This window comes from Mobula birostris, chromosome 23 (genome assembly GCF_030028105.1).
Source record: "Mobula birostris isolate sMobBir1 chromosome 23, sMobBir1.hap1, whole genome shotgun sequence".
Taxonomy (NCBI): Eukaryota; Metazoa; Chordata; class Chondrichthyes; order Myliobatiformes; family Myliobatidae; genus Mobula; species Mobula birostris.
In genome coordinates, this window is record NC_092392.1 from 20,195,339 (window position 1) to 20,214,983 (window position 19,645).

General features: G+C 43.2%; 1 protein-coding gene across 2 annotated transcripts in view; it reads right to left on the bottom strand.

The window, feature by feature from the left end:
• The window catches only part of prkcq (protein kinase C, theta), a 130,956-nt gene that overhangs the window by 47,776 nt on the left and 63,535 nt on the right, over positions 1 to 19,645 (bottom strand). For both annotated transcript variants that reach the window (XM_072240951.1, XM_072240952.1), the window contains exons 3-4: positions 16,589 to 16,788; positions 8,202 to 8,262 (exon numbers count right to left, since the gene is read on the bottom strand). In XM_072240951.1, coding sequence (XP_072097052.1) covers positions 8,202 to 8,262; positions 16,589 to 16,788 — 261 coding nt within the window. The remainder of the gene's footprint in view (positions 1 to 8,201; positions 8,263 to 16,588; positions 16,789 to 19,645) is intronic.

Genomic DNA, 19,645 nt, shown 5'->3' on the forward strand with positions numbered 1-19,645 from the left:
TGTAATTTTCATATATATTGAGAGGACAGCAATGGCTGATGTGAGGATGCTCTCTATGATGGCACCAGGGTGGTCTGGGGAAGACCGAATTTTACCAGCAGCCAAAGATATCGGTCGGGAATGAGAAATTCACTGCAGACTCTCAGAAGCAATCAGAAGGAAAATGGAGAGGTAATAAGTTCTGGGTCTCTATGAATAGATGGAGGAAAGGGATTGTTCTTCCAGGAGTAACACACAAAGTCCTGGAGGAACTCAGCAAGCCAGGAAGGAAATGGACAGTCAATGTTTCGGGTTGAGTCCCTTATCTGGACTGAAAGATAGAGGGGAGATAGCCAGTATAAAGAGATAAATTGGTTTATTATTTTCACATGACCCAAGGTACAGTGAAAAACTTGTCTTGCATACCATTCATACAAATCAATTCAATCTAATAGTGCCTCAAGGCAGCACAGAGCAAAGCAATAACAGAATCTCAGAACCAGAATTAGAATCAGCCTTATTATCACTGGCCTATGTCGTGAAGTTTGTTGCTTTGAAGCAAGAGTGCAGCACAATACATAAAAAATACTGTGAGTTACAACAAGAAATATATATTTTAAAAAGTAGTGCAAAAAGAGAGGTAGCGTTCATGGATTCCTGAACCATTCAAAAATCTGATGGAGGAGAGAAAGAAGCTGTCTCTAAAACATTAAATGCAGAATGGCGTGTCTGAGTTACAGAGACAATAAGGTGCAAGGTCGCAACAAGGGAGACAGTGAGGTCAACGTCCATTTTATCATATTAGGTGGAGCAAGAGCTGGCAGGTGAAAGGTGAATCTGGGTGGGGGAGGGATGCGATAGGCAGATGAGGGGGAGGGAGAGTGGGAATGGCGTCAGAGCTGGGAGATGAGAAGGGGTCAAGAATGAACCTGGATCACTGGTACTGTAAGGCAGCAGCTCTACTAACGGCACTACCTCGTGGCAGTGTTTAGCAATTAAATTAACCCTCTTTTGCAAAATGTATTCAAGTATTCTAGGAATCTCATTGGAAGTAGTTAATTAGTGGCGGAGGGAGGAAACATTTAGAACCACTCCTTCCACAGCCACAGATGGAGAGCTATTCCACTCTGATCCCACTTTCCAGCTGATGAAACCTTAACACTGCTTGAGACACGCGCAAAATCCCTGTCATTCTCACCCATTCTGCTCCGAGCCAACTTCGGATCCAGCACCATTTTCCCTCGGATCTCACTGGATTTAGTTTCAGTGTCCACTCTGCCAGTGTGCTTTTATCCCGAGGCCTGGCTTGCTGAGATTCATTTGCATTACATCAGACATCCAAACGGCAATTTTTCCTTTTGAAGCATAATTGCCTCTCTTTCTTTGTATTAGGGAGGAAGCAAGGATTCTAGAATTATTGAATACAGGACTGTGGAGGTATGCACAGATTGTGGCTCTGTTACTATAGCAACCAGATGGCTTAAATTACTTGAAATGTTGGCAATTTAAGGGAGCTTTCTGGCATGCACTTAAAATAAATGGCACTCTGGGTAATTTGTGATGTTTTGAAGGGCCAACGCTAATTTACTTGGTAAATTAAATGCTGCTTCTATTTGGTTTAGAGGCCTTGGTGCCGATCTTTCACCCCATAACTGCAAACCGCAGGTTGTATCAGCACTCCTGGGTGGAGAAAGGTGATATTCCAGATTTTGGCCCTAGGAAAGAGTCAAGTTATGAAGTGCGGCTATTGTTAGAATGGGAGCGTTTATGGTTCAAAGGCTCCAGCTGAGAGGATTCAGGAGGTCATAAAAATCTCATGCAGAAGTAGTAGTTCAAAGTTCATAGCAACTTTATTATCAAGGTACGTATGTCACCATATACTCCCCTGAGATTCATTTTCTTGCAGGCATTCACAGAATAAAGGAATACAACAGACTCAATGAAAAACTGCACACAAAGACTGCCAAATAACCAATATGCGAAAGAAGACCTTTTCTGCAAATACAGACAAACAAATAATACCGAGAATGAGTTTCAGAGTCCTTGAAAATGAGTCTGCGAGTCTGTAGGTTATGGGGTCAGTTCAGAGTTGAGGCGAGTGAGGTTATCCACCCCGAAGGGATTCAGTCACAAGGCAAGGACAGCTGAGAACGAGATGAGATATCAGTCCGAATGGTCATTCCATTGATGCTTTCAATGCCTGTTCTCTGATATAACATTGGCAGACACTGTAACTCAGCTGACACAGAGAACCAGCAGGGAAGTTCATTTGTCCATAAGACACAGAAGCAATATTAGGCCATTCTGCTCATCGAGTCTGCTGGGCCATTCCATCACAGCTCATTTCTTATCCCTCTCAACTCCATTCTCCTACCTTTGACACTCTTCCTAATCAAAAACCTATCACCCTCTGCTTTAAGTATATCCAATGACTTGGCCTCAACAGCCCTCTGTGGCAGTGAATTCCACAGATTCCCCATCCTCTGGCTAAAGAATTTCCTCCTTAGCTCTGTTCATTCACTGTGTGTTGTCCTCTCCAGGGTGTGGAGGTTCCTGGAGAAGATGCTTTTGGTACATACTTAGATAATAAATTTGAACTTTGAACTTTGAATGTTCTCGGAGAGAGTTTTAAGGAGTTTTAGATTGGAGGCAGGAGTAGCCCAAACTAGAGGAGTTTTAGAGACTGAGAAATATTGAGAATATAAATATCAAGAAGGGGCAAATATCAGAGCAGAAAATATAAAATAATTGGAAACAGTGAGCTGGTTACCAATCTGTTAAGTGGAAAAAAAGGTGTTAGTGAAGGGCTCTAACAAAACAGAAATGTCAAGTGTGTGTGGACCAGCCGTGTAAAGACAAAAAATTTACAATCTGAAGGAAACTTTCATAGGCAAATTCTCCGAAAGGTGCAAGGAACTATTTGTGATGCGTCAGTAACACTCTCTCAGAACAGAGCAATTCAAAAAATGTTTTTATGGACAAGGCTTTACTAAAGTGTGAAGACAGGTCATTCAAATGCTCAAAGTAAATTTATTAAGTATATGTCATAATATACGAAGCTGAGATTCATTTTCTTGCAGGCATTCATAGTAGAACAAAGAAACAAAATAGAATCAGTTCAAAGTAAAATTTATTATCAGAGTACATACAACCGATTTCTTTTTCTGCGGGCATACTTAGCAAATCTATAGAACGGTACACTGTAAGCATCAAGAAATTTAAACTGTAAACAAACTGTGCAAATGCAGATATAAATAAATAGCAAAAAAATGAGCATGAAATAACAATATAACAGAATCCTTAAATGAGTGTAGTTATCCCCTTTTAGTTAAGAGCCTGATGGTTGAGGAGTAGTAACTGTTCTTGAACCTGGTGGTGTGAGTCCTGAGGCACCTGTACCTTCTACCTGATGGCAGCAATGGGAAAAGAGCAAGGCCTGGGTGGGGAGGATCTTTGATGATGGATGCTGCTTTTCTATGGCAACATTTCATGTAGATGTGCTCAATGGCTGGGAGGGTTTTACCCGTGGTGTACTGGGCCAAATTCACTACCTTTTGTAGGATTTTCTGCTCAAAGACATTGTTGTTCCCATACCAGGCCGTAATGCAGACAGTCAGTACACTTTCCACCACACATCTGTAGAAGTTTGCCAAGGTTTTCGATGACATGTCGAACCTCCGCAGACTCCTGAGGGAGTAGAGGTGCTGTCGTGCTTTCTTTGTAATTATATTGAGATGATGGGCCCAGGACAGGTCCTCTGAGATGGTGACACCCAGGAATTTAAAGTTACTGACCCTCTCTACCTCTGATCCACCGATGATTACTGGCTCATGGACCTCTGGTTTTCCTCCCCTGAAGTCTAAAATCAGTTCTTATTGACATTGACTGAGAGGTTGTTGTTATTTTACCACGCAGCCAAGTTTTCAATCTCCATCCTGTATGCTGATTCATCATCCCTTTGATACCGTCCACAACAGTGGTGTTGTCAGCACACTTGTATGTGGTGTTGGAGCTGTACTTAGCCACACAGTCATAGGTAAAAAAAATCAATGAAAACCCGTAGACAACAGGACAGACAAACAACCAGTGTGCAAAAGACAAGAAACTGTGCAGATACAAAAAGAAAAGAACAAACAAAATAATAATAAATAAATATCGAGAACATGAGATAAAGAGTCCTTGAAAGTGAGTCCATAGGTTGTTGGAATAGTTCAGTGATGTGATGAGTGAAGTCGAGGGAAGTTGAGGGAAGTCATTGACAAATGCAGGCACTTCATAATTAAGTTTCACTGCTGGGTGAAAGGGACATACCTGTACCAAAAGCATCTTCTCCAGGAACCTCCGCACCCTGGAGAGGACAACACACAGTGAATGAACAGAGCTAAGGAGGAATTTCTTTAGCCAGAGGATGGGGAATCTGTGGAATTCACTGCCACAGAGGGCTGTTGAGGCCAAGTCATCGGATATACTTAAAGCAGAGGGTGATAGGTTTTTGATTAGGAAGAGTGTCAAAGGTAGGAGAATGGGGTTGAGAGGGATAAGAAATGAGCTGTGATGGAATGGCCCAGCAGACTCGATGAGCAGAATGGCCTAATATTGCTTTTGTGTCTTATGGACAAATGAACTTCCCTGCTGGTTCTCTGTGTCAGCTGAGTTACAGTGTCTGCCGATGTTATATCGGAGAACAGGCATTGAAAGCATTGATGGAATGACCATTCGGACTGATATCTCATCTCATTCTCAGCTACCCTTGCCTTGTGACTGAACAGATGCACAGAAGTTAAATTGGTAGTTTGGATATCAAGGATTCCATTCAGGACAGACAGATAAAAGGGTTTGGGGTTGTAGAAAAGCCGGCAGCCTTCATCCCAAGACGGCGCCGATGATATACGGTGAAGTTTTTTCAGCTCACAAAACCACTAGATATTCCTTCTCAGCTACGATCACTGCAATCCACAGCCTGTAATTTCCCTTTAAGTAACATACTTCTGAACCATCTAATCAAACTGGTGATTTTACGACCTTCTGATACTTTTTTTTTAAATTTGCATGGTTTGTCCCCATTTGCACATTGGATATTTGTCAATCTTGGTTGTTTGTGTGTTTTTTTTTGTGGATTCTGTTGTGTTTCTTTTTTTTTTGTGAGTGCCTGCAAGGAAATGATTCTCAAGGTTGTATATGGTAGACATACGCTGATAATAAATTTACTTTGTGCACTGGCACGTTTTATGAGATGATAGTTAAAGTCCAAAGTACATTTGCCCCAAAATATAGTGGATGCTGCCTGACCTGTTGAGTTCCTCAAGCTTTTTCTATATTGCTTTAAATAACAGCTGTACTATGTCTCTGCTCAACCTGGAAACCAATTCTTATGACTCATTTTGACTCTTCAACTGTGCTGTGGCTTCCTGCCCTTTTACAACTGCACCCTAGCAAACCTTGTGAAACAGCAATTCCTTCTCCATTGCTACACACCGGACTGGACACTTAATTCTCCAACTTCAGGCAACATCTTCTGTGTCAGAACTGGCCATTTCTGCTAGTATATTGTGAGCAATTTTGGGCTCAGTGTCTAGGGAAAGATGTGTTGGTCTTGGAGAGGGACCCAAGGAGGTACTAAAGAATCATTCAAGGAATGAAAAGCTTTTGGTGTCTTCAGTCCTGTACTAGATGTGGTTCAGAAGAAAAAGCTCAAAGTAAATTTATTAACCATTGTGATTCATATTCTTGCAGGCATTTACAAGACAAAAATATATACAATAGAATTTACAAAAAGCTACATATATAAACAGAGAAAGACTGACAAACAACCAAGGCGCAAACTATGCAAATTAAACATAATTTTATAGCAGGATTTTGTTGAAAATTGACAGATACTGAAGGTCCTAGTTAGAGTGGATGAGGCAAGGTTGAATTCATTAATAGGAGAATGAATTTGTGGAATTCATTGCTGCAGATGGCTGTGGAGGACAAATCACAGGTTGAAAGGTTCTTGATTGGGGGGGTGGGGGTTAAGGTTCCACCAGGTGTGCCAACCCTGCCCTTCCTCGGGGTGAAATTAATCCTGGAGTTCCTTTCAGAACATATGCCTCCAATATGCAGTTTGGAGGTGGGGGGAGGGGAGGGTCCGCACTAGTTTGCTTTCACAATGCCTCACGAACGTGGTTGTGGTCAGAATCACAAAGGGAAACACGAGGGAGGAAATGAATCCATTCTCTCAAGGGGAAGCAAATAATTTTCCCAGCGTTCCAAAATTCGGCCCGGCAGCCACATTGAACTCAGCTGGGCCGTTGTGAGCACTTTAAACCCTCAGTGACCACTTTGGAATGGAAACTAGTGTGGTCTTCTGCTGCTGTAGTCCATCCACTCCAAGGTTCGATGCGTTGTGCAACCAAGAGATGCTCCTGCACACCACTGTTGTAATGCATGGCTATTTGAATCACTATTGCATCCCTGTCAGCTGGAACCAGTCTGGCCATTCTCCTCTGACCTCTTTCATTAACAAGGTATTTTCACTCACTGGATATTTTTTGGGTTTTTTTTTGCACTATTCTCTGTAACTTCTAGAAACTGTTGGGTGTGAAAATCCCAGGAGATCAGCAGATTATGAGATACTCAAACCACCCCGTCTGGCACCAACAATCATTCCACAATAAAAGTCACTTAGACCACATTTCTTCCACATTCTGGTGTTTGGGCCGAACAACAACTCAACCTCTTAACCATGTCTGCATGCTTTTAAGCATTGACTTGCTGCCACATGATTGGCTGATTAGATTTTTGCATTAACAAACAGGTGTACAAGTGTACCTGATAAAGTGATCACTGTGTACACTAGACCCTGTGGTGAGATTTGGATTGTGAACTTCCTCCCTTATTCTCATTTCCTCCTTTTGCCTCTGGAATACAGCCCCAGACCTCGCCTGCTCAGGGAAACCCCGCCCTTCTAACTGCACTGCCCATTCTCACAGCCCACAGGCTGACTCTGTCCTTATGCCTTCCCTAAACTCTTGTGCAGAGCTCCTCTCAACCCCTGCCTTACACAACATCAAAATCAAACTTAACCATTTCTCGATTTATTGTAATATGCACAAGTATCAGAATTCGAACTACAGGTGATTGGTTTAGAGCAAAATGTTTAAAGGCTATCTTCTTCACAGAGGATGGTGCAGGCACAGTCTTAATTGGAACATTTGACAGAAGTTTGGATGAGTGCATGAATGGGAGGGGTATTGAGAGCTATGGTCTGGGTGTGGGTAGATAGTACTAAACAGAAAAACAGGTTGGCACAGACTGGATGGGCCGAAGGGCCAGATTTTGTGCTGCAGTGCTCTACGACACTAAGTGTATCTATACACAGATGCAGCGTAAAAACCTACCTGTGGCAACTTCACAGGCACACAGCACAACATTCACATAAACATGTTAAATATAAATTATTCAAAAACCATACAAGAAAGAACAAGATTACAACAAGAAAAATCAAAGTCCATTGCAGTGCAAGGCGGTCATAGTGTTGTCCAATTGAGGTAGTGATTAGTGTTTTGCTGGTTGGTTTGTAAACCAGATTTGAAGGGAAGTAACTGTTCTTGAACGTGGTGATGTGGGACTTCAGGCTTCTGAGCCTCCTGTCCAACGGTAGCTGTGAGAAGAGGGCACGGTTCAGGTGGTGGTGACATTTGATGGTCGATGTTGCCTTCTTGAGGCAGTACCTCATGTGGATACTACTGACGGTGGGGAGGGATAAGATTGAGAGAATACAGAGAAAACTTAGAAGGAAGTCGCTGGGACCCGAGGGCCTCACTTATAGGGAAAGGCTGATTAGGTCAAGACCTTATTCCCTGGAGTGTAGGAGAATGAGAGGGTACTTGATGGGAACTTCTTCATTCAGAGGGTGATAAGCGTGTGGATTGAGCTGCCAGAGGAAGTGGTAGATGCAGGTTGGATTTCAACATTAAGTTTGGGTAAGTACATGGATGGGAGGTGTATGGAGGGCTATGGTTGGGGTGTGGGCAAATGGGACCAGGCAGAATAACAGTTTGCCATGGCTGGATACTGAAGGGCACCTTTCTGTGCTGTAGCATGCTATGACTCTACTTGAAGATGTCTCTTTGACCCACTCTGCTTTTTGAGTCCCAGCAAGCAGCAGGGACCCTTGATGTTTCGGGATGTGATACGGCACATCTTGCCCAGTACAAGTAACAAGAGGAGCAGTCGCTTACCACTTTGCTCTAGGAAGTACTTCACGCTCATTAGCATTCGGCCCCGTGGCTTCAAATCCAACTATATCACAAAAAAAAAGAATAAGAAGAATCAATGTGGGAAGGAAAAGATGATTAAAATATTATGCGCTTTTCACATATTTCTGCAGATTTAAAAATACCAGAGGGTAGAGAAAGGGGGGAAAGTTGAATTCTTAGCTGCTTAGGAATCTCCAAGTCCAGCCAGTTGGCCTAATATCTCCTTCTGTGCCCTGTTTGCCAGAATTTTGATCTGATAAAATGCCTCAATATACTTGAAATTACAAAGGCTGCTACTTTAATAAAAAAATTGAAAAGTAAAAGACTGCAGATGATGCAAATCTGAAATAAAAACCGAATATGTTGGAAATACTCAGCAGGTCAGGCAGAGTTTAGGGAGAGAGGGGCTGAGTTAGGTCAAATGTAAAGAGACAGTACACTGTTAATGGCAAGATCCTTAACAGTGTTGATAAGCAGAGGGATCTTGTGATCCAAGCTCAGGCTCCCTGAAAGGGTGGCTAAAAAGGCTTATTGCAAGATTGCCATATGCTTTCTTAACCATTTGTTGAGCCATTGAGTTGAAAAGTCAGGAAGTTATGTTACAGATTTATAAAACTCTAGTTAGCCCACATCTGGAGTATTGCATACAGCTATGGTCACACTATAGGAAGGATGTCGAGGCTTTCAAGAGGGTGCAGAAGAGGTTTACCAGGATGCTGCCTGGATTAGAGGCCATGTGCTATAACAAGGATTTGGACAAACTTGGGTTGTTTTCTCTGGAGCGACGGATGCTGAGGGAAGATCTGATAGAGGCTTATATGCTCATGAGAAGAATAGATAAAGTAGACAGACAGTATCTTTTTCACAGGGTTGAAATGCCTAATACTAGATGGCATGAATTTAAGTGAGGGGGTAATTTTAAAAGAGATGTAAGGCGCAAGTCTTTTGTTTTTAAACACAGAGTGGTGGGTGCCTGGAATGCACTGCCTGGGTACTGGCAGAGGCAGAAACATTAGGGACTTTTAAGAGACATTCAGATAGGCACTGAATGTGAGGAAAATGGAGGGATATGGACTTTGTGTGGACAGAAGAGATGAGGTTAATTAGACATTTGATTGCTAATTTAATTGGTCTGGCACAACATTGTGGCTGAAGGGCCTGTTCCTGTACACTACTGTTCGATGTTCTAACATTTCAGGTTGGTGACTTTTCATCAGAACTAGGAAAAGTTACAACATATTGGGGTCATAGAAACACAAGGGACTGTACTTGCTGGAAATATGGAGCAACACAAACTTGCTGGAGGAACTCAGTAGGCCAGACAGCATCTGTGGAGGGAAACAGACAGTTGGGTCGAGACCCTTCATCAGGACTGGAAAGAAGGGAGACAGTCGCAATAAAAGGGTGGAGAGAAGGGCTGGAGCAAGAGCTGGCAAGTGATGGGTGGATACAGGGAGGGGTGTCATAGGATCAGAATCAGGTTTAATATCACCAGCACGTGTTGTGAAATTTGTTAACTTAACAGCAGCAGTACAATGCAATACTTGATAATATAGCAAAAAGTAAAAGATATATACTTATGTTAAATAGTTAAATTAAAAATAGGGCAAAAACAGAAATAACATAAAAATAGCAAGGTAGTGTTCATGGGTTCAATGTCCCTTTAGGAATCAGATGGCAGAGGGGAAGAAGCTGTTCCTGAATTGCTGAGTGTGTGCCTTCAGGCTTCTGTACCTCCCACCTGATGGTAACAGTGAGAAGAAGGCCTGCCCTGGGCGATGGTGCTCCTTAATAACGGACACCGCTTTTCTCAGGCACTGCTCCTTGAAGATGTCTTGGATACTATAGGGGCTAGTACCCATGACAGAGCTGACTAATTCTTCAAGTTCTTGTAGCTTCTTTCCATCCTGTGTAGTAGCACTCTTCCCTGCCCCCCCCCCTGTACCAGACAGTGATGCAGCCTGTCAGAATGCTCTGCATAGTACATCTGCAGAAGTTTGAGTGTTTTAGGAGAAAAACAGCATCTCCTCAAACCCTTAATGAAATATAGCTATTGTCCTGCCTGCTCTACAGTTGCATTGATATTTATCTATTTTTAATTTATTGGGACCAGGTTAGATCCTCAGAGATCTTAACACTCGAAATTGCTCACTCTCTGCACTTCTGATCCCTCTGTGAGGATTGGTTTGTGTACTGTCATCTTAACCTTCCTGAAATTCACAATCAGCTCTGAGGTCTTACTGACATTGAGTGCAAGTTGTTGCAGCAACACCACTCCACTAGCTGGCGTATCTTGCTCCTTTATGCCCTCTCGTCACCACCTGAGATGCTGCCAACAATGGTTGTATCATCAGCATGTTGAAAGATGGCATTTGAGCTATACCTAGCCACACAATCATGGGCAGAGGGAGAGTGGAGCAGTGGGCTAAGCACATATCCCCGAGGTGCGCTGGTGTTGATCGTCAGTGAGGAGGAGATATTATTACCAATTTACATAGATCGTGGTCTTCTGGTTAGGAAGTTGAGGATCCAATTGCAGAGGGAGGTACATGGGAATGATGGTGTTAAATGCTGAACTATAGTCAACGAACAGCACCCTGACCTGGGTGTTTGCATTGTGAGTGTGATCTAGGGCTGTGTGAAGAGCCATTGAGATTTCATCTGCTGTTGACCTATTGCAGTGATAGGCAAATTGGAATGGATCCAGTAGGCAGGAGGAAGGCGAGGGATGGGAGGAAGTGGGAAAAATGCAAGGAGATGGGAGGTCATTAATGAAAGTGATAAAGGGCTGAAGAAGATGGAATATAATAGGAGAGGATGGTGGACCATGGAATTAAAGGAAGGAGTTGAGGAAAGGAACCGGAGAGGGTTTGTGGGTGATGGGTAGATTGAGAGGGCCAGGGAGCAGAATGAGACAGGGATAATGGGGGCTGGTGGAATAAACGGGGAGGAAAAGAGAGACAGAGAGGGGTGGTTACCAGAAGTTAGAGAAACCGATGTTCAAGCTGTCAGATTGGAGACTATCTGCATTGTTTAACAACAAATACAAAATGATGGAGGAACTCAGCAGGTCTCGCAGCATCTATGGAAAAATTCAAGATTCAAGATTGTTCAATGTCATTTCCAATACTCAGATGTAAAGGAAATGAAATAATCGTTACTAAGGATCCAATGCAACACAAAAAAGCACAATATGATAAAGAACACAATAATAAAAAACCCACAATAAATATAAATAAGAAAGATAGCGTATATGCATAGATTTATTGTGTGTCTACAACGTGACACGAGGCACAGGAGTGCCCATACATAAGATGACTGACAGGAAATGATAAGATAGTTGTGGTTGGGGCTGTGGATGGGTGGATGGGTGGATTAGCGGGTGGAGCTGTTGATCAGTCGTTCTGCTTGGGGAGAGGAATTGTTTTTGAGTCTGGTGTTATAAAGGAATAAAGAGTCGACCCTGTGGCCTGACACACTTGATCAGGACTTCTAGCACCTGCAGAATCTCCTATGTTTCTGATTGTTGAACATTGTTTAGGCAATAAGGATGAGCTTGAACTTCCGGTTTCCTGTCATGCTAATTCCCCATCTCATTTCCAGTGTCATCTCCCAGCCTTTAGCCTTCAATAATATTTCAGTAAAGCTGAACATAAGCTTCAAGAGCAGATTAGTCAGGTCACAGCCCTCTCTGGAATGAAGAGCCTGTTGTATACTCTATTAACGGGTCCCTTTCGGAATGGCAGGTGGTGACCAGTGGGGTACCGCAGGGTTCAGTGCTGGGATAACAGCTGTTGCCAATATACATTAATGATTTAGATGAAGGGATTAAAAGTAACATTAGCAAATTTGCAGATGACACAAAGCTGGGTGGCAGTGTGAAATGTGAGGAGTATGTTATGAGAATGCAGGGTGACTTGGACAGGCTGGGTGAGTGGGCGGATGCATGGCAGATGCAGGTTAATGTGAGGTTATCCACTTTGGTGGTAAGAACAGGAAGGCAGATTATTATCTAAATGGAATCAAGTTAGGAAAAGGGGAAGTACAATGAGATCTAGGTGTGCTTGTACATCAGTCACTGAAAGTAAGCATGCAGGTACAGCAGGCAGTGAAGAAAGCTAATGGCATGTTGGCCTTCATAACAAGGGGAATTGAGTATGGGAGCAAAGAGGTCTTTCTGCAGCTGTACAGGGCCCTGGTGAGACCACACCTGGAGTATTGTGTGCAGTTTTGGTCTCCAAATTTGAGAAAGGACATTCTTGCTATTGAGGGAGTGCAGCGTAGGTTCACAAGGTTAATTCCCGGGATGGCGGGACTGTCATATGTTGAAAGATTGGAGTGACTGGGCTTGTATACACTTGAATTTAGGAGGATGAGAGGGGATCTGATTGAAACAAATAAGATTATTAAGGGATTGGACACGCTGGAGGCAGGAAGCATGTTCCCTCTGATGGGCAAGTCTAGAACCAGAGGCCACAGTTTAAGAATTAGGGGTGGGCCATTTAGAATAGAGTTGAGGAAAAACTTTTTCACCCATAGAGTGGTGGATATATGGAATGCTCTGCCCCAGAAGGCTGTGGAGGCCAAGTCTCTGGATGTTTTAAAGAAAGAGATGGATAGAGCTCTTAATGATAGTGGAATCAAAGGTTATGGGGATAAGGCAGGAACTGGATACTGATTGTGGATGATCAGCCATGATCACAGTGAATGGCGGTGCTGGCTCGAAGGGCTGAATGGCCTACTCCTGCCATTGTCTATTGAAAGTATGAACCCATATGTCAGAATTGGCCTGTTCCGATCCAAGGTTATCAACTTGCAAAGGTAGCTCAGCTATTCTCTCCCCACAGCCATGATCAAATGGCAGAGCAGACTTGATGGACCAAATGGTCTTATTTCCAGTGCCAGCTGTTATTTCAGATTTCACACAAGTGCAGTGCTTTGCATCTCCTGTTCCAGCAAGACTTTCTTTTTGTTCCCACGCTCTGTTTGCACTTACACCTCCTCAGTTCTGATTCAACAGCTTTCACAGTCCTTACTCATCCAGTATCTTCTGGTCTCCACCCTGCTCCCCAGAGATCCCTTTGTTCTCTCCACCCCCCTATTCGGTATGAAGACTCCAAACAGTCCCTTGTCCTGATGAAAACGTAAACTGAAACTTTAACTCTGTTCCCTTCTCCATGGACGTTGCCTGCTGAGCATTTGCCATTTACAGTATATAAATATATTTATTGCCTAATCAACTTCCTCCCACAAACAGTTGTTCTGATGGAAGGAAAAGGGAATAGCTGTCTTGGAGCAGCTGAATGACATGTCTGGGACAGTCACTCTCTTGCTGGTTTATAAACAGAGAAGTAGAATTTATCAGACAATAACTTCAGTTTGTTTAAAGTCCAAACTGCCATCTCAAAGAGTCAAAAACCATACATAAGGTTTAATGGAATACCTTTTTCTGAATAGCATCTTACAAATGGCCATAAGCTGACTGTTACAATAGAAAATATTGGTTACGTCATTCACTGTGAGAGAGCATTGGCCTCATGCTATATCAACTAGTATGAATTAACACTGCTCAGTGTAACTGACATAGTGCTATTGACTCATACTGGCCAGTATAAGCACCAAATATAATGGTCCATATCCGTGGTTACAATATACACACACATTCACCCCCATCTCTTTTTTTTTTCTTTTTCAATCTTTTTATTAATTTCAAAATATAGAAACAAAACATAGCAATAATACAAATAGTAGGAGATATATTGTTACACTTAAAAAAGTAATTGCAAAACCAAATAGTGTAAATTAACAAAGCTCCCAATCATGTAGAACTAACAACGGATAATACAAAGCAAAAAAAAAAACTGGGAAAAAAAATCATGAAAAAGAAAAAAAAACAAAACAAAAAAAAAACAAACCCCCATCCCCAAAGAAAAACAGAATTAATCAACTAAACTAAAAGACTTGGGCAAAACTAACAACTTAAAAATGGAAAAGAAGAAAACCTTAGTGTCGACGACTCCATTCCTCTCCAACAACAGTACAGAGAGATAAAACAAGTTTGGAAATAATCAACACCCCCATCTCTCTCTCACCCTCCCACCCTCTATGTATGATTACTATATTCACATATATCCAGTCTCTCTCTCTCTCCCTGTCCTTAGCACGCGCACGCATGCGCGCGCACACACACACACACACACACACACACACACACACACACACACACACACAGAATTTACAGAAACTGGAGGTAGGAGCCTCTCTATCAATTTCTCTGTCTGTGAACTAACTCAGGAGTAGCTCTTTCTGCCAATTATTTCAGTTTTACAGATTCCACCGTGTATTCTAACTCATTTAAACTATACTGAAAACAGCAGTGGGCTCCCTGATTCATACAGTACATTGTCGGATCCTAGTTGATTTAAACAGGCCACAAGCATTCAGACTCTTCATTCATACATTTTACCTTCCTGCTTCTGTTCACTCACCGTGCGTGTGTTTCACGGATCTACACTGGCTTGTGGCTAAGCAATGCCTTGCCTTGATTTTCAAATTCCCATCATAGTTTTCAAATCCTCCTCTTGAACTTTGCTCCCACTGACCGCTCTGTGCATCTTCAGCATGTTGCTGGGGGATATTGTTGACTCTAACGTTTATTCCTCACTGAGTTATGAGACCATAAGAGATAGGAACAGAATTAGGCCGTTTGGCCCATTGAGTCTGCTCTACCATTCCATCAAAGCTGAATTATTATCCCTCTCAACCCCATTCTCCTGCCTTCTCCCCACAACATAAGAACATAAGAAATAGGAGCAGGAGTCAGCTATCTGGCCCATCGACCCTGCTCTGCCATTCGATAAGATCATGGCTGATCTGGCCATGGACTCATCTCACCTACCTGCCTTTTCCCTATAACATCTACTATGCAAAAATCTATCCAACCTTGTCTTAAATATATTTACTGAAGTAGCCTTCACTGCTTCATTGGGCAGAGAATTCAACAAATTCACCACTCTCTGGGAAAAGCAGTTCCTCCTCATCTCCATCCTAAATCTACTCCCCTGAACCTTGAGGCTATGTTCCCTTGTTCTTATCTCACCTACCAGTGGAAACAACTTTCCTGCCTCTATCTTATCTATCCCTTTCATAATTTTATATGTTTCTATAAGATACCCTCTCATTCTTCTGAATTCCAGCGAGTACAGTCCCAGGAGACTCAATCTCTCCTCATAGTCTAATCCCCTCATCTCTGGAATCAACCTGGTGAACCTCATCTGCACCACCTCCAAAGCAAATATATTCTTCCTCGAGTCAGGAGACCAGAAATGCACGCAGTACTCCAGGAGTGGCAACCTTTGATGCCCTTGCTAATTAAAAGCCTATCAAACTCCACTTTAAATTTACCTAATGACTTAGCCTCCACAGTTGTCTGTGGCTATAAATTTCACAAAGTCACCACCCTCTGCTTGATGAAATTCCTCATTTCTGTTCTAAATGGACATTGTTCTATTCTGAGGATGTGCCCTCTGGTCCTAGACTCTATAGGAAACATCCTCTCCACATCGATTCTACCCTGGCTTTTCAATATTCCACAGGTCCCCCCCCCCCCCCCCGATTCTTCTAAACTCCAGTGAGTACAGGCCCAGTGCCATCAAACACTCTTCACACTGTACGTTAACCCTTTCATTCCTGGGATGATTCTTGTGAACCTCCTCTGGACCCTCTCCCATGCCAGCACATCCTTTCTTAGTTAAATAAAACTGTTCACAGTACAAAAAGTGCATTCTGACCAAATCCTTATAAAGCCTCAGCATTACGGAAAGACACAATTTGGAAACAGCCCATCAGTCACCCATTCACGCTAATCCTACATTAATTCCATTTTATTATATTCTCCCCTCATCCCCATCAACTCATCACAGACATTAACCCTCACCTCCCATGGTAGGGCCAATATACAGTGGCCAATTAGCCTCCCAAAGCCTCGTCTTCAGGATGTGGGAGGAAATTGGAGCACCCGGAGGAAACCTATGCGGTCACTGGGAGAACATGCAAACTCCACACGGAAAGGACCCGGAGGTCAGGATCGAACCTGGGTCTCTAGCACTGTGAGAAGACAATAGTCCATTAGCTGAGCCACTGTGCTGTCCCAACGACTGCTCCATCTAGCTTTAGACTTAAGCTTCCCAATTTGTAAATGCGCTCTTGGAAAAGGTCAAGACTCCTACGAGTTTTATAGCATTACCCTGCTCTCAGTAAAGGTCTCTCCTCACCTCACCAGTCCTTCTCATTTGGAAGATGAGTGAAAGGCACTGATTTACTATCAATAAATTTTGCAATAATTGTAAAGCAAATCATTGAAATGTTACCCAGATGTCAGCTTTTCCTTGGTTGCGTTTACATTTCTCAGCCAGGGAATTCAGTTCCACTGTGGTCTCAGAGATCAGCTCCACTGTTTTGTCTTTGATGACAATGTGCATGACGCGGCCCTTGTTGATGTGGGCATCGAAGGTGCTGTTCCAGGGGGGGTACATGGTGGGCTTCTTCTGCATGAAGATCTGACCCTTCTCTGTGGAGAGATTTGTACACATTAAGAGTGAGCAAGGTGTCAGGTGCACAACCCAGGTAGGGGACTAACTACAGTTTAAGGAAGATTTATGAGACAAATTTTATTCACACAGTTTTTTGGCTTATTGCAGTCTCATGGAGTTGTACAGAATGGAAACAGGTCCTTTGGCCTGACTGGTCTTCATGATGACTAAGATTCCTATCGTTGGCAGCATGGTAGCATAACGCTCAGCATAATCCTTTATAGCACCAGTGATCCGGGTTTGTTTTTGCTGCCTGTCTGTAAAGAGTTTGTTCATTTTCCCTGCGACCGCATGGGTTTCCTTCAGATACTCTTGTTTCCTCCCCCAAAGACATACGAGTTAGTAGGTTAGTTGGTCACATGGATGTAATTGAATGACAAGGACTCGTTGGGCTGGAAGGGTCTGGTACTGTGCTGTATCTCTAAAATAAAAAAAATACATCTAAGCTAGTCCCATTTGCCTGCATTTGGCTCACATGCCTCTAAACCTTTCCTATCCATGTACCCATCCATGTGCTTTTGAAGTGCTGTTAGTGTATCTACCTTAACCGTGTCCTCTGGCAGCTGATTCTATATACAGACCACCCTCTGGGTCAAAAAGTCACCCCCCCCCCAACCACGTTCCTATTAAATCTCTCCCTCTCCTCACTCTGTCCTCTAGTTCTTGATTCCCCAAACCTGGAAAAAAAGACTGAGTGCACTCACCCCATCCATGTCCCACATGATCTTATAGACTTCTATAATATCATCCCACATTCTCCCACGCTCCAATAATGTCCCAACCTGCACAACCTTCTCCCACTCTCCCATGAATAACTTCCCAACCTGCACAACCCTCTCCCATGCTCCAATGAATAACGTTCCAACCTGCTCAACCTTCTCCCACTCTCCAATGAATAACATCCCAACTTGCTCAACCTTCTCCCACTCTCCAATGAATAACATCCCAACTTGCTCAACCTTCTCCCACTCTCCAATGAATAACATTCCAACTTGCTCAACCTTCTCCCACTCTCCAATGAATAACATCCCAACTTGCTCAACCTTCTCCAACTCACTAATGAATAATGTCCCAACTTGCTCAACTTTCTCCCACTCTCCAATGAATAACATCCCAACCTGTTCAACCTCCCCCACACTCCAATGAATAACGTTCCAACTTGTTCAATCTTCTCCTACGCTCCAATGAATAATGTCCCACCTGCTCAACCTTCTCCCACTCTCCAATGAATAACATCCCAACCTGCCCAACCTTCTCCCACTCTCCAATGAATAATGTCCCAACCTGCTCAACCTTCTCCCACGCTCCAATAAATAACCATAAGACAAAGCAGCAGAAGTTGGCCATTTGGTCCATCGAGCTTGCTCCGCCATTTTATCATGAGCTGATCCATTCTCCCATGTAGTCCCACTCCCCTGCCTTCTCACCATAACCTTTGATGCCCTGGCTACTCAGATACCGATCAATCTCTGCCTTAAATACACCCAATGACTTGGCCTCCACTGTCACCCGTGGCAACAAATTCCATAGATTCACCACCCTCTGGCTAAAAAAATTTCTTCGCATCTCTGTTCTGAATGGGCGCCCTTCAATCCTTAAGTCATGCCCTCTCGTACTAGTCTCCCCCATCATGGGAAACAATTTTGCCACATCCACTCTGTCCATGCCTTTCAACATTCGAAATGTTTCTATGAGGTCTCCCCTCATTCTTCTAAACTCCAAGGAATACAGTCCAAGAGCGGATAAACGTTCCTCATATGTTAACCCTCTCATTCCCGGAATTATTCTAGTGAATCTTCCCTGTACCCTCTCCAACATCAGCACATCCTTTCTTAAATAAGGAGACCAAAACTACCCACAGTACTCCAAGTGAGGTCTTACCAGCGCCTTATAGAGCCTCAACATCACATCCCTGCTCCTATACTCTATTCCTCTCGAAATGAATGCCAACATTGCATTCACCTTCTTCACCACTGACTCAACCTGGAGGTTAACCTTAAGGGTATCCTGCACGAGGACTCCCAAGGCCCGTTGCATCTCAGAAATTTGAATTCTCTCCCCATTTAAATAATAGTCTGCCCATTTATTTCTTCTGCCAAAGTGCATATTTACTCACCAGTTGTGGGCTTTGTTAACTGGCGGCTGTTCGTGAGGTTGTCTGCACCTTACACCACTTACAAAGAGGGACAGGAGGAATGCTTTTCTCACATTTGAATAGTTTTTCACAGGAGAATGTGCAATTTGAGAATGACAAAATGCTGTTTGGAACTCAAAGAGGAACACACACAAAATGCCGGAGGAACTCAGCAGTTCAGGTAGTAGTTATGGAGGGGAATAAACAGTCGATATTTCGGACTGAGACTTTTCATCAGGAGACCCTTCACTGAGGCTTGCAACTCAAAATGGGTGGTACTTGATGATGGATGTGCCAGTCTTTCAATAACAATTACAACAATTTACACAGAGTACCCCATAGCATTGACAGCCCAGTTATGCTGTCAGCTATACTGGCAAGGTCACAAGTCTGTCATCAGGCTTCCATAATTGACACTCTTTCAAGCTCTTCCTCAAAAGGAATGAGTAGATGAACATAGGAAAAGATTTCCTCTTCAACTTCATCAATGACGTTGAGGTCGAGAGGGCTGACACCTTCATGTTCCTAGGAGTAAACTTCACCAATTGCCTGTTCTGGTCCCACCACATTGATGCCACAGCCAAGAAAGCTCACCAGCACCTCTACTTCCTCAGGAGGCTAAAGAAATTTGGCATGACCCTGTAGACCCTTAGCAATGTTTACTGATGTATCACCCTCTCTGGACGCATCATGACCTGGTA